The sequence below is a fragment of the Talpa occidentalis genome, unplaced genomic scaffold (assembly GCF_014898055.3).
Source record: "Talpa occidentalis isolate TD23 unplaced genomic scaffold, MPIMG_talOcc4v2.1 talOcc4.4, whole genome shotgun sequence".
Lineage (NCBI taxonomy): Eukaryota > Metazoa > Chordata > Mammalia > Eulipotyphla > Talpidae > Talpa > Talpa occidentalis.
Window position 1 is genome coordinate 8,216,476 of NW_023604295.1, and position 25,248 is coordinate 8,241,723.

Consider the following 25,248-nt stretch of genomic DNA (forward strand, 5'->3'; position numbering starts at 1 on the left):
AGATCCTTTCCCTGGCCATCATCCACAACAGATTTAACCCTTTTGAGTATCATCGCAAAACAGGTTTAACAGAATTTGTTAGTTAATGTATTTAAATAAAATAATGTGCCACCAAACTCAAGTTTTCCCTTGTACATCATGGACACTCAAATATAGATTCTCCTCTCTTTCCAAGTTGTCTTTTCATTATGAAATGTAATAATACCCTTCTACTAACTCTTACATGATAGCACTTGAAGATTCTCTTTCTGGTCTTTCACCTGAATGATGGTTACATTGCACTATGGAATAGGCTGTGTTTCAGTATCTTAAAATAAATTATAATTTAAATATAGACTATAAAGTGTCAAATCAAAAGGTACACTTGTCTAGTGTGCTCAGTTGTCTGTTGTTGCTTTACTGCTGAAATCATAAATGAACATTAGCTCTGGTTTAGGCTTCATTAAAACATGATTTCCCTGAGCTTTTAATGGTCAGAGAAGTAGTTCCCATCTGCTGATCTTTCTTCCATGTATAAACTTTGCATCCCCTTTCTCTGTTTTAAGGTTACAGAGAAGGAAATACAACAATAATAGTCAATACATTTTTTAACTTTAAAATGGTTAGAATAAGCCTTTGTAAAATGCGTACTATACATTTCATGCATTGTTGATATTTTCAGAATTTGTGTTTAAGTTGAAATATTTAAATGGTTTCTTAGTTTATCTTTGGTTTATATAATGTAAGAGATTACTACTTCCTTTCTAATTTTTTAATTAGTATTCTCAGAAAATTTTCATTATAAAGAACATGACTTTATACATTGTAAAGAACCATGACTTTACTTTTTAAAGAATCCCCTTTTTCCATGAATTCCTGTGTTAATAATTTGTATTTCTTCCATATTCTATATCTTAAATTATTTAGGGAACAGTTCTTCTTTTCTCTGCTTAAATAGTATCTGGTTCTTGTATTAATTTTCATATCTGGTGTTAATTTCCTTATCTGAAATTATTGTTATCTGTAGTTTGCTGGGGCGCTCCTGATTGTTGGAATTACTGTGATGATACTGTTGTGTCACTTTTATTCTTGACTAAATCAAATTGTAAATTTCAGTTTTACAATCACATTTAAAATTTTCGCCTGGTATAATGCATGTGTTTCTCCAAATAAGCCTTTGAACTATTTGAAACCCTCCAGAATCTGTGAGATTAAGATTGAGATTAGCAATAAGTAAGGCGTCATGCTATTGTCACTTTTAGTCCAGGAGCATGATGTGTTTGTTTCCATTCAAATCATCTTTGAGTTCTTCAGTGAAGTTTATTATAGGTTATAGGTATTATGTTTTTGTGTGTTTTTACCTTTTTTTTCTTTTGCTATTTTGAAGATGATCTTTTACCATTGTAGGTTTGTGGGAAGGCTCTTCATTTCTCTTTGCTAGCCAAATTGTTAAACTTAGTCCCAGGTGTTTGTTATTTAGGTACTAGATTGCAGATATCGCTGTAAAAATAGGTAATTGATCTCTAATTTTTACCTTCAATTAAAATGTTTGCCCTTTTGTTTTTTTAAGCTCTTTTCACTTATGGATATGAAACCTCCCATCTCTCGAGCCAAGATGATTCTTATCACGAAAGCTGCTATTAAAGCTATTAAGGTAAAAGCAAAATAAACACATTAAAGTTGAAAGATTTTGAAAATGTTATTGTTAAATTTATAATATTAGTTCAGGCCCAAATCGAAGAGCACTTTAGTTGCTGAAGATGTGTGATAATATATTTCACTTAAAATATCTTCAATAAATCAACTGAGTATTAATTTCAAGTTTATTTAAAGAAGAAAAAGTTACCTTCTGAAATGAATTGCTTACAAGATTACACCTAAATTAGTGACTCACTTTATAAACTAACTTGTTCTAGTTCCATTATTATCTCTGTCATACACTACTTTACAAAGGTTTATGGGTTAAAAAATCTAAGAAAAGCACATTGTGTTTGAGGGAATTTTTGTAGTTTTTAATTATAATTTTTGGATTTGTTAAGGTTTTTCAGTTGTGGACTGGTTATGTCTCATGTATCATTTATCTTGAAATTATTCAAATTGTGCAAATTTCAAGGTTACAAGTAATTTCTAATTACATTACAGAAAGTGTAAAAATATGTAAACTGGAGAGTAATTTTCTCTTAATTCTTTACAGCTTTATAAGCATGTAGTTCAGATAGTAGAAAAGTTCATCAAAAAGGTAATTATCCATTTCATTATTATCTCTTTTTGCTTGTGATCTGTGTTTGTGATTTGCTTTGTAAAAAAATAATTTGTGTGCTTCCTTCTGAAGCCATTCTGCAAAAAGTTGCCCCTAGAGGTTCTTTTTAATGGCTTTTTAATAGCAGTACTGTTGCTCGAGCACTTACTCGGAGATAGGCACTGAACAGGCGTTTCTTGTCTCCTGTTCAGGGCTCGTCCCTGAGCCTGATGTGCCTTCTCTGCTGTTTGCCCTGTCTACTCTGTTGACATTGAACTCGTCTTGAAGTATGCAAATAAAATCACTTTGTAAAAATTTTTCCAGCTTTTCTCTGCCCTTACCATAATTACACCATTTTGGGGTTCTACAAATGTACATTGTCTCTTGACTGTGATTAGCACAAATCTTAGTAGAGGTCTGAGAACTCAGACTCTTAGACATGTTTATCTTCATCTTCTCCCCCAACCTGGAGTTGTGCCATGTAGTACATACTAAAGTGTGTGGAAATGTTTCTGATCCATGGCCTTTGGATACTGGCTGAGAGAGAGGATTTCAAGCTCAAATCCTAAACACATAAAAGATGGTCACTAAAGATTTTCATGGAAATAAGTTACCTATATATATGCCATCCCAAATTAATGTAAATATTTACATTTGCATTTGCTCATTTTGTAAACACATGCATATTTATAAGAGAACAGAGAGATACTGATTAATGACCTCCTTTCCCCTCTAAATTTATCATAAAATCTGCAAAATACTCCATTGCATGATTTTCCCATGATTTACTGAGCCAGTTCCCTGTTGACGTTTGAGTATTTCTGATATTTTTTACTTTTTAGACAACATTTCACTGGCTAGCCTTGTAGAAAAAAATAAGAACCTTAAGTATTTTCCTTAGGGTAAATTTCTAGGTGTAGAATTGTTAGATCAAATAAAGTTTTGTTTTATTGCCAGATTAACTTCTGTAAGGTTGTACTACCAGAAATGTATGTAGATGTCTGTTTCTCTGTTCTTATTATCATGTCGATTTGCTACTTCAAAAACTATCTTTCCTTTGAATTTTTATTTCTCCGGTACTATAATTTAAGAGAATTAAAATTGATATGTTCTTAAAATTATCTTTTTTGATAATTTTAAAAGGTAAATTAATTTTGAGAAGGATGAGTTGACGTAGAGACTTTTATATGATGATTTGTATAGAAGTGGCTTAGGGATTGGTAAAGTAGTATTGATTCTGGGTAGTTATGTGTGGGGAGGAGCGGATCAGAGAAAAGTAAAATATTGGGGATCTGAAGTATCAAGAGAGTGCTAGTAATGTATAGATCTGTGTGAAATTTGACACGCTCGAAATAGAAACAACCTCTAGATAGAATTTCATAAGAGTGAGACCTAAGAGTATCAGATTATGATGTTGCATTTTTTATACTGATTTCACATCTTTATTTTTGTAGTGCAAGCCAGAATATAAGGTTCCAGGATTGTATGTAATCGACTCAATTGTACGACAGTCTCGTCATCAGTTTGGAACTGATAAAGATGTTTTTGGGCCAAGATTCTCTAAAAATATAACTGCCACATTCCAATATTTATATCTTTGTCCATCTGAAGATAAGGTATAATTATTTTTAAATTAAAACTTGTATTCTTTTGTTTTATCTTTATATTTAAATATATTCAAAATGTGTATTAGATATTTTAAGTCTACTGTTTTGGTCTGCTGTTTTACTACATAGAGTCAAGTAGTGGTCTTCTCATTTATTGGGAAGTTCTTCAGAATTGTACTGTTGAAATCTGAAAGGAGCACCATCTTACTTTAAAGAAGACATTCATTGTTGGAGTGATTGACTTGAGAAAAGAAATTCTGAAGTAGAGAAAGTCAGAAAGAGGAGACCAAAAATTGATGGCCTTTTTTTAGCATATAGAGCAAAAATGGTACTCATTAGCAGTCACATTATAATATTTAATTTCTTGTCTGTATAACTGATTTTACCATGTTCTATAAAGGAAAATATTATAAACATAATAATTGAGTTCTAAAAGGTGGGAGAAATATTTAATATACTGTTAAGCCTACTCTGAATAGTAAGCGATAAAGATGTTTACAATAAACAGCTTATAAATTTGAGTGTCTGTATTAGTACAGTATTCTTGGAGAATTGCTTTTGTGGGATAAATACAACAAAAGAAAATGAAAAGAAAATTATTTCTTCAGTAGGAGGTGAATTACACACAAAACAGTCCACAAAACAACTTACCAATTACAGGCCAGTTTCTTAAATATTTACTGTTAAAATAGCCTGAAAAAATGTTTCTTTGCATCATTTGTTTCTGTAAGATATTTGTGTTTTTTCCCCCAGTGATGGTGTTTCTTTGTAACCATAAATAGAATATAATGAAAATTTCAGATATTTTATTAATATAAGATTTATTTTGATACACTAGGTTATATGCCTTTTTTTCCTTTTTGAAGAAATAGTAGCTTAACAGGTTGTATTTCTGATGATAATTATTTTCTGTTTACAAAATGGACTTAGTAAGGATTTATTACCAGGGGCCTCCTTGGTGGCACAGAGGTTAAAGTCTCAGTGCTATCAAGCTATCATCAGCCACTGGGCCGTGAGTTCGATCCCTTGCCAGGGAGCTAACCTACATAGCATCTCAGACCTCTCCTGTCTCGCCCGCTGCTCCCTTCAGCAGTGTATTTCAGTCGATCTGCCTGTTCTTCTCCCCACTCTGTCTCTGGTGACTCCTCTCATCCCCTGTTAGACCCCTGTTCTTGTATGCATAAATAAATAAAAATATATATATATTTTTTTTTTTTTTTTGGTTAAAAAAAGGATATATTACCATAGGGTGGCTTATTTCTCTTTTGTAAGAGGCAGTAATAAATTTTTGGCATGTTTATTGTATATTCATGTTTTCTCACACATAACAGAGTAAAATTGTTCGTGTGCTGAACCTTTGGCAAAAAAATGGAGTATTCAAAATTGAAATTATTCAGCCTCTTTTGGACATGGCAGCAGGAACCAGTAACACTGCCCCAGTAGCAGAAAATGTTACTAATAATGAAGGTATGGTAAAATGTATCCGTTGACTTAGAAATGGCATAGTTTTTGTACATGAAAAGTTTGGAGTCTGTTCATATTGCTGGAATTTTTCTGTAAGAGGAAAACTTGAATTTACCTCTGGGAGGTAATGGTTTTCTTTCCATAATTCTTTTTTCTAACAAAGTTATGCTTTTCTAGTACTCCAGCACCACAGTCTGTATTTGTTAAAACTGACTGGAATGTTAATTTTAGTAAAGAATCTTAATGGAATTTGAAAAGGAAAATTAAAAGCTTACAATTTAAAAAGAAAAACCTTAATGATGCACAATTCTTTTTTAGGTTCACCTCCACCACCAGTTAAAGTTTCTTCTGAACCTCCCCAAGCCACTACAAACTCTGTACCAACTGTGCCACAGCTGCCCAGCTCTGATGCTTTTGCCGCCGTGGCCCAACTCTTCCAGACAACTCAAGGCCAACAGGTAAACAGCCTGTCGAAAGACTGGATTGTTTGCAATTGGATGCTATAGTCAGTTCCTACTTACAGCCCAAATCAGTACATTCAAGGGAGGAGATATTTCCACTTTGAACAGAAAAGCCTTCACTGGGAAGATAATAAATGGTATAAAGATAATAGGGAAAAGGTGAAAAGCAAGGTAAAAATATGCTGAGAAGTAGCAGTAACACTGTGAAGACAACTTCAGAACTGCTGATAATGTTCTCAATTCTAGCGTTTTCAGTGGAGTTTGACATTTTTTAGATTGGAGATAATTTTTTTGTATTTTTCTAGAAAATATTTACCTTGTTCACAATTCAGTGTGCTTTCTCTTCTTTTTGACCTACATTTTCTACTGTTGGAGTCATCAGCATACATTTCAGTCTTGAGTAACTCCCATTGTATCCCTAATAATATTTATTCACTACAAATTTAGTCATTACTAAAAGATAGATTCTTTATTTACTCTGTGCCTATGCTTTTTAAGTAACCTTAAGGTTTTTGCTTTTAGTAAATTAATTTTTGACACTATGATTATACTTAGTGGTTTATTTTTTCCATTATTTAAGCTTCAGCAGATCCTTCAGACTTTTCAACAGCCTCCAAAACCACAATCTCCTGCCATTGACAATGCTGTGATGGCTCAGGTTCAGGCTATCACAGCTCAGTTAAAGACAGCTCCTACACAACCACCTGAACAAAAAGCTGCTTTCCCCCCACCTGAACAAAAAACTGCATTTGATAAGGTAAGCTTCTCACATAACTCCCCACCCCGATAGTTTATATGACTCAGCATAGAAAGTAAAAGTTACTCCTCCTCTAGTTTCCCTGAATTGTTCATTTTGTTGTATTAGGGTTTGCGGGATTTCCCTCCTCATCATAACATTCATTAGCTTTCCTGGTTATAAATGTATTACATATACTAATTGCAAAAAAAAAAAAAAATTTTCCCATTTAAAAGGAAATATAAAGGAACATAAACAGAATGCTTATTAATCCCCATTCTTGGAGATAACTACCGTGCCATTTTGCTGTGTTTTTCCAGAATTTCCTTGCTTTCTGTTTTCCTTTATTTGGTCATACTTTATGCTATTTTTAATTCACTTGTTTTCATCTTAATCTTCTTGTCTCTGTTGATAAGTTTAATAGATTTAGATTACATTTTTTACTGAGTGCTTATCAAGTGTATTCTACTACATGGGTACATCACATTAAACCTAATTCTCTTACTGATAGACATTTAAACTGCTCTCTCCTTTTTGCCGTTAAACAACCTTACTATCTGTAATATGAGGATTTGGATTGGTTTGTTGTTTCCAGCTGTTTTCTTAGGCCTTTGGTATGGTTAAGGGGCTGCCAATAAGGACATAGATAATTCCGAATATCCGTACAACCCAGAGCTTCCTGTTGAAATATTAACCCAAACAACTCCTGTCTTGTCTATTATTGGCTTATATATCTTGTCTATTACTGATTTTGAATATATGAAATTTCATTTTGTTGTATAGGTTTTACTAGCAAAAAACCCTGAAGTTTGAAAACCCTAGAGCTAAATGATACCTTTCCAGTTTTAATCATCTCCAAAGTTTGTTTCTTTCCAGCATTTTACTTAGAAGACATAGTAACTTTGTTGCTGGTAGTTCAAAGGAGAATGTGTACATTAAATAGTCATATCATAGTAATTTATGAATACTGATTAAAAGAAGGTATATACCCCTATGGAAAGAAACATCATGCAGAGTTTTAAAGGGATTCCACTTTGCTTAGCGCAGATTCCTGTACTTTCTTTCCTATCTGTTGCCATGCACATATAAACATAAATTCTTAAGTATTGTGGCTTTATTAGTTTTCTCTTGTGATTAGGAAAGCCCTCCCCACCAGTATTTTTTTAATGTTATATTCTAGTAGTTTTTTATTTTTATTTATGTGTATCTCTTCAGTCCATCTAGAATCTTTTAAAATCTGGCTAAAATTAAATTTTTATGTTTTTGAAAATAGCTAGTTCTTGCTCAAGATTTTTATCATGCACTAAATTCCTGCTGTGGAATTTGGTGTCTCTGGGCACTACTCTGCCCCACTAATATATTTTTCATTTCTGCATCGTGGCAATTTAAATATTAAGTACCTTACATAACTGTTTCATTTTAAGTGTTGTTTTCCCCTCCCCCCCTTTTTTCTTTTTCAAATTTTCTTTGTCTACTTACGTGTGCACACACATGCTGAGGGAGTGGAGAGACTGACTGATTCTTCAGGAATTGCCTCCTGCAGTTGTGGAAGCTAGCAAATTGAAAATTTGTAGGGCAGATTGACAGATTCAAAATTCTGCTAAGAGTGTTAGAATTTTGAGTCTGAATTCTGCAAGATAATGTTTATTTGTTGTAGTCTTGAGAATTCTTCTTTAGGAATTTAACTCCTTGCTCTTAAGGCCTTCAATTGATTGGCTGAGGTTCATTCACATTATAGAGGGTATTTATTGAAAATCTTTAAGTGTTAGTTAGATTTTAAAAATACGTTCATCACAGTAAGTAGATTAATATTTGATCAAATGATTGGGCACCATAACCTAACTAAATTGACACAGTGACCCATCAAAGCATATTTTTCTGTATGAACTTTAGCATATATTTTAGAATTTATGTATTTATAGGTTAATTTAAGAAGTACTGATAAGTTTCTTTTATTGAATCTATTAAAATGTCGTTTTTCATAAGTCATGTACATTTCTCATTTATTCTTAAACATTTAGTCATTTTTCACGTTTAATGTTTTTTAAACATTATATTTTTTAAACATTATATTTATTATGTTTAATGTTTTTTAAACTTATCTGGTTTTTGATGCCATCATGAAAAACTTGATTTTTATTTTATCTTGTAAATGCTCACAGTATTAAACATTTGGTTTTCTAGTTGACGTGCCCAGATTTTCTAAGTGGCTGCGGATGTGCTGTTCCCTCTTCAACATCTTTGCCTGTTTCTTTTTATTATTGTGCTGGTGCCTGAGCTTCTAGGAAAATGTTAAAAAATAGTAATTCTGGTGGCGGCCTTATCTGATTATTAATTTGAATTGTGATTCCTCCCAACATTGGTGAACCAATTACATCCTTTAGAAAAAGGAATTCTTTGGTTCTCCACTAAAAAGGTCTCTTTTGGGCTAACCAGAAAGTTTGGTAACAGCTTGTTAATTACATTATTCAGTGTGTAGCACTGTAAAATAATGATTGTAGTAATTTATTGTTTCCATGGGAGTTAAATAAGCTAATGTATGAGTCAACAAGGTGCCTGGATTATAGTGGACTGGAACACTCAGTTATAATAAAAACTTTGAATCGTCTGGCCTAGAATTACAAAGAAAGAACCACATGTGTTATCCAAATAAGGGAATGTCACTTCTTAATTCAGAAACCTGCTGTTCAGTAAAGTAAAACCATAATTTTTGGACATAACTATCACAGAATAACAAAAATTGAGGAAGTTAAGGTTGGAAATGCATGAGTGGAATGGGCACGGCCATGAGTGCTTGTTAGTTGCAAGACTCTGAGGCCTTTGATGTCCAACAGACCAGCATCCACATCCTGACCCATTCCGTGACGGTGCAGTCTTGGTTATGAGTCTAATCAGCTGAGCGTTGTTTCCTTTCCGGTGAAGAGAAGAAACCATATCAACATTGCAGGCTTCTTATGTAGTCAACCAAAACGCAGCTACAGGTGTTTGATCTTTCTTTCTTTTTGAAAAAACGTAATCTTAGTTTTAAATGACCTTTCCATTAGACTTACACTCTTGAGATGTACCCTGGTTCATTTTTTTGGTCTGTAAGAAAGCAGCATAGGTAGTAAGATTTCTTTGCGGCCCTGTAAATGCCAATCTCTCTCTCTCTCTCTTTTTTTTTTTTTTTTTTTTTAAAGATTTATTTGTTTATGGGGGCCTCCCCGGTGGCAAAGCGGTTGAGCGCTAGGTTGCGAAGCTGCCCGCAGCCTCCGCAACGCCGGTTCGATCCCAGGCTGCTCTCCGGCCACCGGAGGAGGGCCCCACATGGCGCACAGACCTCTCCTGCCACGCCCGCTGCTCCCCTCAGCAGTGTACTTCGGTCCTTTTGCCTGTTCTGCTCCCCGCTCTGGCTCTGGTGGATTCTCTCACCCTCCTGCGCTTCTGACTGTACCCGGTGCTTGTATAAATAAAATAAATCTTTTAAAAAAAAAAAATCTAACCAATCATTTTAAAAAAAAAGATTTATTTATTTATGCATGCAAGAACTGGGGTACAGGGCTTCCCCGGTGGTGCAGCGGTTGAGCGCTGGGTTGCGAAGCTGCCCGCAGCCTCTGCGGCACCGGTTTGATCCCCGGCTGCTCCCCGGCCACCGGAGGAGGGTCCCACATGGTGCGCAGACCTCTCCTGCCGCCCGCTGCTCCCCTCAGCAGTGTACTTCGGTCCTTCTGCCTGCTCTGTTCCCCGCTCTGGCTCTGGTGAATTCTCTCACCCTCCCGCGCTTCTGACTGTACCCAGTGCTTGTATAAACAAACAAACAAACAAATAAATAAATAAAACATGCCTCTATTTAAAAAAAAAAAAAAAAAGAACTGGGGTACAGGCAAGAGGAGCGTGGTGTGAGAGGATTCACCAGAGACATTGGGGAACAGAACAGGAGGAATGACTGAAATACACTGCTGAGGGGAGCAGCGGGCGAGTCAGAAGAGATGTGCTGCTCCATGTGGGTAGCTCCCCGGCTGGGGATCAAACTCGTGCTGCAGTGGCTGTGGGTGGTATCATGGGTTGCATTTCAACCCCTTGCGCCACCAGGGAGGCCCTCTTTTCTTTTTAATATTGGTACATTCTTAAGCAAGTAGTACGTGAACGCTTACTATAGGTATTTATAGTAGTTTGATAAAACATAAAACTGAAAGTGGAAAATTGCTATTTTAGTAAAATATTTATATTGCCAAATAATAAAAGTTACACTTGGAGAAGAAGGGCAGAATAAAAAATTACTTATTTTCCAAATGGCATTTGTGTAAAAATTGTTTGTGAACCCAAGTCCTAACAAGCATGTGGGGAAAATGAGGTTATTCATGACAGCATGATATTCTTGTTTTTGTTCATTGGATCACAATCGAAATTTCAAAATATGTACCTATTCCAGAAGCTACTTGATAGATTTGATTATGATGATGAGCCAGAAGCTGTGGAAGAATCGAAGAAAGAAGATGCTGCTGCTGCCATGGCACCTTCCGCCACGGCGCCTCCAGCAACTGTTGTCACTGTGCCCACAGCCGCGGCAGCGCCTGCTGCTTCCCCTCCACAGGCACCCTTGTAAGTTTTTCTTCTACTTCCTCAGCAGATACGGAGATAGGTCACTTGTGATATTTAGTAACAAAATCATTTTTCATATAACATCATTTTTTTAATTGTGATGTTTGGATTTTCTCCCAAAAGTGGAGGGGATCCTATTGGATTAACAATCAAAAATGATTTTTGTGTTGGGAATAATGCTAAAATATAGACAAATAAGATATAGTAAAATGTTGACTACTAATAACTCCTGGGTAGTGTTCTTGTGTTTCTGTAGTATAAATGTGGCTGATAATGTTGGAAGTTTTGTGTTGGTAAAAATTTACTCACCTTTTTTTAGTGGATTTCCTGGAGATGGCATGCAGCAGCCAGCATATACACAGCAGCAAACAATGGATCAGTTTCAACCTCGAATGATGGCAATACAGCAGGATCCAGTGCACCATCAGGTACAGTCACTTCTGGAGCAGACTATAGTGACTGAAAGTATATTCATGCCAGCATGTATGGATTGCACTTCATGGACACCATTATTTAGCTGTGTGATTGGTTAAGTAGTACTCCAGCTCCAGTAAAAGCTGTTGAGCACTTGTTTTGAGTTGCTTTTTGCTCTTACTAAAACAAAAATGCTAAATATTGCATGCTTGTAATTTAATAGGTAATTTAGTGAAAATCATTTAGAGCCGATGGTTGCATTGCAGAGAACCGATCTGTCGAGTTATACAGCTCTTTCCCTTGGGGGGGGGGTGTGTAAATGTGATATGATTAAATGCATTACAGGTCTTCAGCTATCAATATTCAAGGATATAGGGCCTCCCTGGTGGCGCAGGTGGTTGAGCACCACACCGTGAGGCTGTCTGCAGCCTCTGCAGTGTGGGTTATATCCCAGCCAGCTGGCAAGAATCTCACACGGCGAAGCAGACCTCTGCTGTCTCTCTCGCTGCTCCCCTCAGCAGTGTATTTCTTTAGTCTGCCTGTTCTGTTCCCTGCTCTGTCTCTGGTGAGTCTTCTCACCCTCCCACACATCTGGACTGTACCCTGGTTCTTGTATAAAAATAAATAAATCTTAAAAAAAAAATATTCAGGGATAGTTTGAATTCTTCAAAAAAAAAAAAAGCATAACACCAGAGATTTGCAACAAGCTAGTAGAAACTTATTGGTTGCATTTATTTTAGTAAATGCCCTATAGACTGTAGTTTCCTAAACCTGACTACACATCTAATTATGGTGCCAGAGAGGGGTGTTTTTAAAAATACAAATCCTGGCCTTCCAGTGCTACAATCTAGAGGATCTGTTTTGTTTTTTTTCCAGTACCCCTGTTCCACAAGAACAGGGGTACAGGACAGATGCATGGGAGGGTGAGAGGATTCACCAGAGACAGAGTGGGGAACAGAATAGACAGACTGACGAAATACACTGCTGAGGGGAGCAGCGGGTACAACAGGAGAGGTCTGCTGCGCCATGTGGGAGGCCGACGGCCGGCATCGATCCGGCGCTGCAGAGGCTATGGACAGCTTCACAGCATGGTGCTCAACCGCCTGTGCCACCAAGGGAGGCCCTCCACTGTGTATTAATTCTGTTGTATAGCCATTCTTGGAAAGTACTTCATAGCATTAGTTTAGAAGTAATACTAAGAAGTCTCTTCAGTATGTATCCATTTTCTTAACTGTATTATTTGCTCAGTTCTTGTATACAAGTTTTCCCTGCAATTCAAAAGTGCCAATAGTTAAAATGGTATTAAGTGAAGAAACAATTACCATTAATTTTATGGTAATATAAATTGGTTGTGGTTTGCTCTCATTACGTCATTTGAAACTCTAAATGTGGGCATGTTAGTTGAAACTCTTCTTGGAGTAAATTTTTTAAAATAAACCTAGAAATCAATACTTCTAGCCACTTGTCTTCCCAAAAGTCTTAGTTACCTTTAAAGTGAGAGACAGTTCTTCTTTCAGTTCAGTTTGTCACATTGCTTCCTCATATAAATAAAGGTATGTCTTTAATTATATAAAGCCAAACCTGTATATTTTCCTGTATATTTATAGTTACTGGATTTTTTTTTACCTATGTACTTGGATATGTATGTTATTTGCAAAAGGTTGATACTTACAGAAATTGTTTAACTATATTTGCATATTATGGTAGTTTTTCCTTGACCAAAATTTATTGCAGATAGCTTAGTTTTATACAAAGTAGAGACTTTCTAATTATTTTTGGTAGCTGTTACTTAAAATTTACATATATACTTTCTTTAAAAATGAAAGGTTCCACTTCCTCCTAATGGACAGATGCCAGGATTTGGCCTTCTTCCTACACCTCCATTTCCTCCCATGGCTCAACCTGTGATTCCTCCAACCCCTGCCGTACAGCAGCCTTTCCCAGCTTCTTTTCAAGCACAAAATGAACCACTTACACAGAAGGCACATCAGGTATGAAAACTTCATTCTTAGATTTTTGATTATCTTTTTGGTTACATAGACATATATGCAGATTACTACCTGTTTGTTTACTATCTGCACTTTTCTTAAGAAATATTAACCCTCAGGCCTCCCCGGTGGCGCAGCGGTTGAGCGCTGGGTTGCGAAGCTGCCCGCGGCCTCTGCGGCGCTGGTTCGATCCCCGGCTGCTCCCCGGCCACCGGAGGAGGGTCCCACATGGCGTGCAGACCTCTCCTGCCGCCCGCTGCTCCCCTCAGCAGTGTCCTTCGGTCCTTCTGCCTGCTCTGCTCCCCGCTCTGGCTCTGGTGAATTCTCTCACCCTCCTGCGCTTCTGACTGTACCCAGTGCATGTATAAACAAAAAACAAACAAACAAATAAATAAATAAAAAAAAATGCCTCTAAAAAAAAAAAAGATATTAACCCTCTATACCCTGAGGTTTTCATTTGGAAGGTGGATGTAATTTTCACCAATTTCCATAGGGTTCTGTGAAGATTGAGATGGAGTACAGAATGCTTACCCTTTGTCTAGCTGACCAAATTAGATGATGGCTTATTAAAGCAGTATATCACATGAATTTTGAATTTCTAGAAGTAAGGAAGTTTTGCTTCTATTCTTGCAAAGCCATATGAACCATTTTTCTCCACTGATGGTCAGTTATTGTTTAGTAATTTGGCCTTAAGTAACCAAGAGAGAAGTGTTTCAGGGAATGCAATTTGTAGTTTATTGGTTCTTAGATTTTGTTCTCATGGGCTTTATAGTTTCCACTTTTCTCATTTAATGGGGGTTTGTTTGTTGTTGTTGTTTTTAAGGAAATGGAAGTAGAACAACCTTGTATTCAAGAGGTTAAACGGCATATGCCTGACAACAGAAAATCAAGATCCAGGTCAGCATCCAGGTAACTTAGAGAAAGTTTCTCCTGTCCTCCGTATTTTAGAAGATTTGGGGATTAAAATAACATGGCTTGTTTTTGTATACCCAGTGTTAAATAAAATAGCACTTGGTATCCATTTTTATGTGTGGAGTGGAGGCAGGAGAAGTGTTAAAAAAAATCTTAAGGTTAGTCATCTTACCCATGTTTTTCCCCTTTGAGTAGTGCACTTGCCTTGATACAGATAAATGTACATGGAATTAGAAGAATTATGTATTCAAAGCTCCTTTACAAGTTTATTGACCCACAGAAGTAAAAGAGAATAAGTATTACTATAATAGGATTGTACTTTTAATTGCTGCAGAACAGACTTTCCTGAGACGATAGATAGCAAGCAGTGTTATATCAGCGATAACAATTAACTCCTTAGACTGCAAGGATGTAATTTAGTATATAGTACCAGAGATAGTAAATATGAGACATAACTTTTATAAGATAGCAGCCATTTATCTCCCTTAAAATATACACATGCTTTCTAACTTACACTTTAAAAGTAAATAACTGCTTTTGAATTCATATGTATGCAAATTAATCCTTTCCATTTTTTCCTGTGTGATATACATTCTTCTTCCTGTGAAAATATTAGGTCACCCAAAAGGAGACGATCTCGATCTGGTTCCAGATCGCGAAGGTCACGTCATCGACGTTCTCGATCTCGGTCCAGAGACAGACGCCGGCATTCTCCTAGATCTCGATCCCAAGAAAGACGGGATCGAGAAAAAGAAAGAGAACGCCGTCAAAAAGGCCTTCCTCAAATCAAATCAGAAACTGCAAGTGGTAAATTAACCATCATATTCAAATTTTCTGCTTTAGTTATTTTCATGTAATGGGTCTAAGATGTTTTATAACTCTTAGCAAAATAACACTTTTGTCATGTCTTGTTTGTGCTTTGGTGTATATCTTTGGATTTACTTTTGTGGTTACACCAGCTATAAAATAGCAATAAGAAGTGAACCACACTAACAATGATGAGTAATAGCTTGTCATGGATCTCCTGTGAAATACAAAGTTGTGAACTAACGCTTATACTTAATAGAAAGGTTTTAATTTTTTCTAGAATAACTAATAGCCTCTTGCTCTTAAAAGATTTGCAATTTGTAGACTGTTAGCTTGCATTGTCTCCTGAATCTTATCATGTGTTTAGAGTATTTACATATTCTTGCTGTGTCAGTAGCTATTGAAATTTTCGTTTATAATATGAGTGCATATGTAACACTTCTGATTCCGTAAGATTTGTTACCTAGCACACAACGTAAGAGTTAGACCATACATACTTGACAGCTGAAGACGAGCCTCTTCACATAGTGAACTAAATCACTGGATCAGTTGATTTTCAAGAGCGTTAGAATCAAATCTTAGCTCTGCGATTCACTGCCAGTGTGACCTTGAGCAGGTTACTACCTCTTTGGTCCCAGTTTTCGTAGATGCAATCTTGGGATCCAGCCACAAAACGACCATTTTTTTCACCTTTTATGTATGTGTATCTTTCACTGGTTCCATTTCTGGAAGTGCTACCTCAGTTTTTAGAGTTTTTTATATGTACAGGGGATTTACTACTTAAGCTTGTGGGATTATAATGTAACTCAGGCATACTTGATTTTTATATGAGGTATGGTGTTTTATCGTCAAATGTGTATATTTTTATTACTATAATTTTAAGTTTGTAGTACTACACTCTGGGTGGGACAGCTGGACAAAAGGACTACTCAACAAGATGTTGCCAGTCTCTTAGAAGAGTTCGGTCCGATTGAATCAATTAATGTGAGTGTTTTTAAATTATTTAATGACAGTGGGTAGATGTGATTAATGCCATTTTTTGAGAATAAGGACTTGAGACTAAATTTTCCCACATTTGTAGATGTGGCTAGAGTTTTAAGTATTCTGAGTCCATATTTAGCTTTTTGCATTTAACCACATTTTTTTCTTGCCATCACTATGATTTGAACGTTTTCTAGAAAAGTCTTTATGTAACAACTGAGTAGGCTGTAGACTTACGAACAATTGTCAGTTAAGAACAAGCTTGAATTGCCAATTTATAAATTAATCTCAGATTATAGAACACTGACTTGGTGGGGTTGTTGGGATTGGTTACTTAGTCTTACATCTTTGTGTTTTGTTATTATATATTATAATATTAAATATGTTTTGGAACAGATGATTCCTCCCAGAGGTTGTGCCTATATTGTTATGGTTCATAGGCAAGATGCATATCGTGCCCTGCAGAAACTGAGCCGAGGAAACTACAAAGTGAACCAGAAATCCATAAAGGTACAGTTTTTATATCCTATAATTCACTTTTTTTAATTTAATAGATAATATAGCATGACTTTAAAAACTAATATGGGGCTTAGAAATGACACTTTTTAATAGAGGGCCTTCCTATACATGCTTTTTTAAAAGAAGTTATGTTCTAAAGGTTAACGAAAATTTGAAATGTTAGGAACATGGTAGAAATTTGTTTTAAATGTCAGTAGTTTAATCAAGATATTTCACTAATTGATCCTTTAAATATAATGACATTTAGTACATTGTTTTGTCATTTAAAATATTTTGGATTTTCCACATTTTAAAAGTTGACCATCTTGTCTTGGATTGGCTATGAAAAATATTCATCAAAACTAGATAAAAAGTTGGGTACGTGGATACTCTTCCTCTGCGGGACTGGAGTCGTGTTTTCTCAATGTCAGTACCCTGGTCTGCTCTTAGATTGCACCACAAAGGAATTCTGCTCATGTTGAATAATTATAGTGCCTAGAACTTTGGAGAGTGGCCCCGTAGTATATTGGGTTCTATAGGGAGTTTCAGCCTTCCCTTAATACTTTTTCCTTTAAGTTTTATGTTGGTTGGATTGAAGGAGGAGAGGTTAGCGAGTGGGTAAAATTTCCATCCTGTGATGGGATAAAAGGGTAACTGGTTTCCTGGTGCCAAATAAACCATTGAATGACCTGTGGATGGCCAGGCCATATTGCTCCCTTGCTACCTGAGTTTGAGTGATTAGAGTGGTAACAGCTAACTTTCAAAATGTATGATACTCTTCTCCCTTTCTTTTTTTTTTTGTATGTTTTAACTAATGGTGAAATAGATTGCCTGGGCCTTAAACAAGGGAATAAAAGCAGACTACAAGCAGTATTGGGATGTAGAACTTGGTGTTACTTATATTCCTTGGGACAAAGTGAAGCCTGAAGAACTAGAGAGCTTTTGTGAAGGGGGAATGTTAGATGGAGATACACTTAATCCAGGTAAAGAAACATTTAATTTCTCTTTAAATTCATCTGTTTTCTTGATAGTGCTTATAACAACTATTTTCTCCTTGCATTAAGAAATAACTGAGATTTTTTTCAAGTATCTACTACATGCCAATCTCTTCATTATAAACTGAGAATGTAATGGTAAATAGTATAAATGTGATCTTTGCCCTTACGCAACTTATATCTAGTGGGATAGATATAGAGAGGAGTGAAGCCATTTCTAATCATGAAGTTAATTATTAATTATAGTGTTGAGGAGATTGTAAGCAGGCTTTTCACTGTGAAAGCTTTGATCAAATGGGTCTTACAGTGTGTTTTATGGGTAATATGTTTTAATCCAGTGCTTCCTAATTTCTTTGGAAATGTTTAAATGTTCAGAGAAACAATCTAAAGTAATGTCTCAGGTGAGGTGCACTTACTAACATGTATACCAAAAATACCATATTTTTGACAGTGGGATGGCAGCGTGGAAAATGGCAGCTTGTGTGGGCATGACCTGGAGATTGATAAATCACAGGGGCACCTGTGAAAAAAGGGGCACCGGATGACATGGCAGAATAGAGTACATGTTTAAAGGAAGTGCTGAGTCAGAGTGATGGTTTAAGAACCAAGAAGAGATGAAACAATTCTGACTGTTCCCATACCCTCCTCGCACCTTCACCATATATGATTCCTTCACATAAGAATAGAGCAGGGTTTCTGTTTAGGTGTACAGGTATTGAGGGCCTTTTTTGTGTCAGGTATCCGGGATGCTGTGGTCCAAAGTGAAAAGAATTCTACTCTTCTTTCCTGCAGTACAGTGTTGTGGTTAAGAATACAGACTCTAGGGCCAGATGTGTCTGGGTCCAGTTCTGCCACTTGTTACTCCATGATCTTGGGCAAATTATTTTCTTCATTATTTCCGTATAAAATGGAAATGATTATAATAGCACCTACTGTGGATGGTTATGAAAATTAAATGTATTAATCTGTATAATGCTTAGAAATGTGCCTGGCACGTGGTAAGCATTCTCATTGTTCTTTGATTTTGTTGTTATTTTAAAAAAAAAAAAAAAAAGATTTTTATTTATGCATACAAGAACTGGGGTGTGTAGGCCAGAGGTGCAGGGGGTGAGAGGATTCACTAGAGACAGAGTGGGGAGCAGAACAGGTGGATCTGCTAAAATCCACTGCTGAGGTGAGCAGCGGGCAAGACAGGAGAGGTCTGCTGTGCCATGTGGGTTAGCTCCCTGGCTGGGGTTGAACTCATGCTGTGGGGGCTGGCGATAGCTTGATAGTGTCGAGACCCAACAACTTGTACAACCAGGGACCCCTATATTTTATAATATTAAAAAGGTTTTGGAGGGGCCTCCCTGGTGACGTAGGGGTTAAGTCTCAGCACTATGACCTCTGCTGCCTGACTTCAATCCCTGGCCAAATGGTGCAGCAGACCTCTCCTGTCTCACCCGCTCCTCCCCTCAGGAGTGTATTTCAGTAGATCTGCCTGTTCTGCTCCCCTGTTCTGTCTCTGGTGAATCTTCTTAACAATCTCCCCCCCCCCCCCGCCCTGCCCCGCAGCTCCTCTGGCCTACACCCCAGTTCTTCTATGCATAAATAAATAAACAAAAATCTTTATTTTAAAAAAAAAAAAGTTTTGGAGCACATGATTCCTCCCAAAGATTGTGCCTGTATTGATTCATAGGCACATTACTTAGTACCCTTAAGTAATTAAACTTAACAGGAGTATCATTTCCAAAATTTAAATTGTAAACTAAACACGGTAAATTTTTTTTGTTTAAATTTCTTTACTTCTCATAGATTGGAAAGGAATTCCGAAGAAACCTGAAAATGAAATTGCTCAAAATGGAGGCGCTGAAACCTCACACACAGAACCAGTATCACCCATCCCTAAACCTTTACCTGTGCCTGTCCCTCCCATTCCTGTTCCTGCACCTATAACAGTACCTCCTCCACAGGTAATTTTTTGGAGCATTATTTAAACTTTAAAGTGTTTGAAAGTGAAAGATATTTCCTTCTAATTCTTCTGGTAGATGTATGTGTCTAGATTTATAAATTCATAGTTCTTTATACATAAACTTCCTAAATTATTCATTGTCTTACCTTATAATGAACGTTTCAGACATGAGATGCAAAAGTATAATGAGTTTCTTGTATTTTGCTTACTGTTACCTTTTTTTTAATTGTATCTTTTTTCAGGGATTTTATGTTCTGAAGGAACACGAATTTATACCCATCAAGCAGCTGATTTGAGGGAAAGGGTTTCTTAATCTTCAGTTTGGGAGGTGTGATAAATGAGAGCTATTTACTAAGTTGAGTGCTGGTTAGTGTGAAGGTATATTCTCATAGAGAGTATTTGCTGGTTTGGTCAGTCTTTGTGTTCAGAAGAAGCTGGATTCTGGCAGAACAAGATTTTTATTCCAACTCTACTGTTAACGCTCAGTAGTGTGACTGGGAAAGTCACCTGACCTTATTTTTGTTGTACTATTAGAATGTGCAAATTTCCTTTCCTTACTTTGGCTGTAGTGTTCGTCCTACATCAGAGTTGTTTTGAGGACTAAATGAGATAATGTGTATTGACATGTTTCCTGATATAAGAACAAAATGATGCATTTACAAATTCTTATTCAATGGTAAAAATTATAAATACTTGACTCATAGTTTTAATGTGATCTACTAGAATTTTCTTTCAATACCTCCCGTAGTTTCTCACATAAAAAAACAATCTCAGATAAATCTAAGCTATCACAAAAGAGTGTATTCTAGCCTCTGGTTTTCTCAAAGTAAGGAGAAAATTATGTTCGTACATAATTCTGTTTTTACAAATGGATTTTCTAGTTGGCAAGCTCTTGACCTTTGGGATATTCCTTCTAGAGCAGGTTCTGAGTAAGATTTACTGTATGTCAGTACTCATTTAAAGAAACCTGACTTACTTAAATTAATCATACTTTCTTTTTTAAACAATAATATGAATTGGGTATTTATTTAAAATGCCAGGCACCAGCACTTAACATGTATAAAACTCTTCAGTTCCTATGATCCTATGATTATGTAAGGTTGGCACTTTTCCATTTTACAGATGAGTAGTAAACCGAGGTCTACGGGGTCTAAGTTCCTTGTCACACAGCTAGTTGAAGGGATGGCTGAGCAGTTTGACCCTAGAACTTGTAATTTTAATCCGTGTGTAGATTGCCAGGTATAGAGTAGTATTTCCCAAACTTACTGACCTGAATGAGAACATTTTATTAACATAGTGTACTCTATCAGAATACTAGTGGATGGTGGTAAAATGCGGCGTGAATTTGTTAGGAAAAAAAATTGATTTATTTGGAGTAGGTACAGATTACCACCTGCTATCTAATAAATTTATGCATCTAAGCACATACTTAGAAGTATCTCTTTTCAACAGGTACTTTCTTCATCTATATGGGTGGGAGGGTAGCAAGATACGTGGCTTCATTTTTCTGTTTTCTTTATAGGTCCCACCTCATCAGCCAGGTCCTCCTGTAGTTGGTGCTCTCCAGCCACCCACGTTCACACCCCCTTTGGGAATCCCCCCTCCTGGCTTTGGTCCTGGTGTTCCTCCTCCTCCTCCTCCTCCACCATTTTTGCGCCCAGGATTCAACCCAATGCATTTACCACCAGGTACCTATGTTGTTTGAGGTGGTTTTTTGCAGTCTGATATGAAGTGATAACAGCATAAGTTAACATTCTTTTTCTTATTCTAGGTTTTCTTCCTCCTGGACCCCCACCTCCTATAACTCCACCAGTATCCATTCCTCCTCCTCACACTCCACCAATAAGCATCCCAAACTGTAAGCATGTTTTTCCTTTGTGTTCACTTGCCCTCTTGGAGTTGGGAGCAGGAGGGAGAATGGACAGTAGTAGGGTCTAAAGTATGGCAAAAAGTGTTGACCGGGGAGATAATTATTCAGCTTCACATGTTGATGTAATTATATTCCTTAGCTACTATCGCTGGTATAAATGAAGACACTACAAAAGACTTATCTATTGGAAATCCCATTCCAACAGTGGTATCTGGGGCTAGAGGAAACGCCGAGTCTGGTGACAGTGTGAAAATGTACGGCTCTGCTGTGCCACCTGCTGCGCCCACGAATCTGCCCGCCCCTCCTGTAACCCAGCCTGTTTCGCTTCTTGGTAAGTTAATTTTTTTATCATTAGTTTTCTTTGCTCACACTGCCCCCACCCCATCCCCACCCCCATCCTCACCCCAACCCAGCTTAAGTTTTGTTAAAAACAATGATAGTTTTGGTGAAATGTTCTCTATGGCTTGTATTTTTCTTCGAGGAAGATCTTCCTCTTAAATAATGTGTATTTCCATCTTTACCAAGAGTAGCCCATGAGAAAACCTCAAGGATAAAGTCATGTTTGTTTTGAATAAAAGTTTGGATTCACACGTCTTAGTTGGTATAGGAAAAGGATTGAATTAATCTCTATGAAAAGGAATGGGTACAAAACTCATGACTGACCTACCTCCAGAGCTTTATAAGAGAGCGTTTCTTTGACAACATAGGTTTATTCCTGTCTGGGCCGATTTTTATGTATCTAAATTCCCTGCACTTTAGTAGTGACTGTGGGCTAGCAAAGAAATGGTCTTTGCTACATTGCAATAAAATGGCTTTGTTATCTGAAGGATACTTGCACAGCCTAAGGCAGTGCTTTCCCACTGGCCTCTTAGTTCTTTCCTGCTGCAGTTTTTCTGTTCTACTCTTTACCCACAACTTTACTACTCATAAGGGAAGTGTGGTTGAGATTGTTTATAACTTGAAGACAATTATAAATGACCCTTTCTTGAATTATAAATGAATATATCATTTACTTATAGTGACTAGCTTTTAATAAATTGTTATATTTGAAATGGTATTGCCGAGTATAATTACACTTCAGTCTCCTTATGGGCAGTTAATTCGTCTTTAGTGTTACCTGTCCAGGCCCGTGAGCCCATTGTATTTTTCAGAGGTATGTCTGTGTGCACAGGTGTGCTTTCATAATCTTAGATTTTTTAGACCAGAGCATAATTAGTTCCCTTTGAGATGTAGGATGGACATTGGGTGTGATGCAGGACTTTTACTTTTCATCTATACCTTTAAGTACTGTTAGAAATTTTACTTTGTGCATGTACTTCATTTATAATAAAAATCAATTTGCTTTTAAATGGCATACTGTGTTCTGCCCTCTCCAAGACTGAGCTTAGGCTGATAATAAACTTGATTTTTACTTCTTTTAGTACACAGACTGGGTAATGGTAAAAGAGGATTTGAATTTAAAAATTGTCAAAAGTAAGGTAGCAATAGTCATCATGATGATGGAAAATGTTTAATAAGGAAGTTGCTTAAGAGGTCTACAACCTAAAGGGGATCACATAATAGAGGGAACGTTGCAGTAGGAATCAGGAAACCTTAACATCTTTGGATCTCAGTTTTGTTGTGCATGTTTGTCATAGCACAGAATTTGAGTGAGATAGAATTTTCTGATCAAACACCTTTCCTCCACCCCACATCCACACCCCCATTGTGAATCTCTTTGAAATGAGCTTTCGTAATCTAGCATTCATGGATGTTTGGCCACCTGCGACTGTTTTAAAAATTGTGTGCATTTTTTTTTTTTTTTTTTCCTGAGCTTAGTAAATTTCTTGAATGAGTGAGAAGATGTCATCATTTCCAGAGTTTAATAACCATACACTTTGAAAAACAAGTAACCTGCCTTTGATTTAACATTAGGTCTGCCCTTTATTTCTTAGCACTACTGAAATAGATAAGCTCTTCATCCAATATGTAGAACAAAACAGATATTTGTTGGTGAGTTGAAAATTAAGCTAAACACTGCTAGGAAAAATAGTAAATTCTTAACGTTTATCATTACCTGACATACCTGTTCGACGTCCATCTCCTCTACACATTCTGTGCTAGAATGAAGGGTCCATTGGAAAGGGTCATTCGTTACATGAGTAAATGGGTAGGTGGGCAGTTTTCAGTGCAGGGTTGTTTATACTTCACTTTGATGATTTTTCTTAAAAATATTGAAATACGGAAATTGAAGACTTCAAAATATAAAAGTTAGAATTTGACATAACTTAAACACATGTTGGGTTGAAATAAGCACTGTTAACTAACATGCAGTACTTAATTCAATCATGATAACCCCGTCTATGTTCCTTCAATTAGCAATCTTGGGAAGAATCTGTCATGAATTTGACCCTTTAGAAAAATGACACTTTTTAATGTGTGTGCAAATAAATGAGGGCGTATACAAAAGACTAGTCTCTGTTCCATATTTGATAACGGAATGTAATAAACACATGCTATTTTACAGCTCTAAGGGATCAGTATTTAGTTTGGGATATTTTTGATGTTGGCCAAATGATGGAATAATAAAATTAAGATGTTTTCACATATCCCATAGGTGCTCTAATTCTTTTTGTTATGATGTAATAAAAAGAAATGTTTCAACGTACCAGAAAATTAAGCTTAGAAGGTGATAAACACTGAATTTCACTTCAGTTTCTTTATCTGTAAAAAAGGGGAATGAAAATGACACAGCCAGGTACTGGGCTGATTCCATGGGCTAATAGCATGTATGAAACAACCGACCCAGGGCTTGCCACTGAATAAGCACTCAGTGCTGGCGGGTTATTATTACAGGTAAGGAATGTCACAGATGATACTTAGAATGCCTAGAGAAGAGTATTTAAACTTTGCAGTCTTATAGTACTACTTTTTAGCTATGGTTCATTTAAAACTGTTCTACCTAAATCTCCTGCAGACTGAGGAAGCAGAATTTTTAGGAAACAAATGTATCTTGACATAATTGCCTCAGATATTTTCATGGTAGATTAGACCAGATCATAAGTTCACATGTATTAAAGTCCCATAAGTCAACTTACTAACAAAAAATGTGTGTTAGTCATAGTGAGATTTCATTTAAAAATAGCACAGCATGGTGACTCTATCCTTTCCAGTAGTGATACTCAGTGTGTCTTGAGACTTAACTAAGTTCTTGGATCTTAATTTCTGAAACGTGGCAGCAACATTTTTGGAGTAGCAGGGGCCAAGCAAATATTCAACAGATCTCACGAAATTTTATGATGAGGCCTGAATACACTAGGAAGAGGCAGTGGGTTGCTTTAAATAATTTTTAAATAATTTTCTGAATGGTCAGACTTAAGGCTTTTTGTTAGTTTGGGAGGAGATAGCTACCTATTTCTGGAATTGGGCTGAAGGTAGCCCCCACTGCCACATTTACAGAGAACTAAACTTCCATCTTTGAGCTTCTGATTATTTCAGAAACTGATAATCTGAAAATATAAAATTATTTGACATGCAGTAAAAATTCATTATCACTTGATTTTAAAGAAATCCATTCTTAGTACATCACATTCTAGAGTAACTAGTAGAACAACGGTGATTTTATAAGAGCCACAGGTAATAGTCTACAAGTTGTTAATCACCTAGGAGAGAAAGAATATTAAGCACATTCTCTTGATTGTATAAGTGTTTGTTTTAAAAGACTTTTGTATTATATGTACATAATACAATGTAAAGCATATTTTTATTAAAAAGTTCATTGTGTGA

General features: G+C 36.3%; 1 protein-coding gene across 3 annotated transcripts in view; it reads left to right on the plus strand.

The window, feature by feature from the left end:
- The window catches only part of SCAF4 (SR-related CTD associated factor 4), a 52,834-nt gene that overhangs the window by 16,394 nt on the left and 11,192 nt on the right, over positions 1 to 25,248 (plus strand). Inside the window, exons 2-19 of one of the 3 annotated variants that reach the window (XM_037525036.1) lie at positions 1,550 to 1,633; positions 2,174 to 2,218; positions 3,673 to 3,834; positions 5,157 to 5,292; positions 5,608 to 5,747; positions 6,331 to 6,507; positions 10,898 to 11,067; positions 11,387 to 11,495; positions 13,308 to 13,472; positions 14,293 to 14,378; positions 14,998 to 15,188; positions 16,072 to 16,172; positions 16,566 to 16,679; positions 17,494 to 17,650; positions 19,457 to 19,614; positions 21,136 to 21,301; positions 21,385 to 21,471; positions 21,623 to 21,814. In XM_037525036.1, coding sequence (XP_037380933.1) covers positions 1,550 to 1,633; positions 2,174 to 2,218; positions 3,673 to 3,834; positions 5,157 to 5,292; positions 5,608 to 5,747; positions 6,331 to 6,507; positions 10,898 to 11,067; positions 11,387 to 11,495; positions 13,308 to 13,472; positions 14,293 to 14,378; positions 14,998 to 15,188; positions 16,072 to 16,172; positions 16,566 to 16,679; positions 17,494 to 17,650; positions 19,457 to 19,614; positions 21,136 to 21,301; positions 21,385 to 21,471; positions 21,623 to 21,814 — 2,440 coding nt within the window. The remainder of the gene's footprint in view (positions 1 to 1,549; positions 1,634 to 2,173; positions 2,219 to 3,672; positions 3,835 to 5,156; positions 5,293 to 5,607; positions 5,748 to 6,330; positions 6,508 to 10,897; positions 11,068 to 11,386; positions 11,496 to 13,307; positions 13,473 to 14,292; positions 14,379 to 14,997; positions 15,189 to 16,071; positions 16,173 to 16,565; positions 16,680 to 17,493; positions 17,651 to 19,456; positions 19,615 to 21,135; positions 21,302 to 21,384; positions 21,472 to 21,622; positions 21,815 to 25,248) is intronic. The other 2 variants (XM_037525038.1, XM_037525037.1) reach the window with 2 other exon arrangements.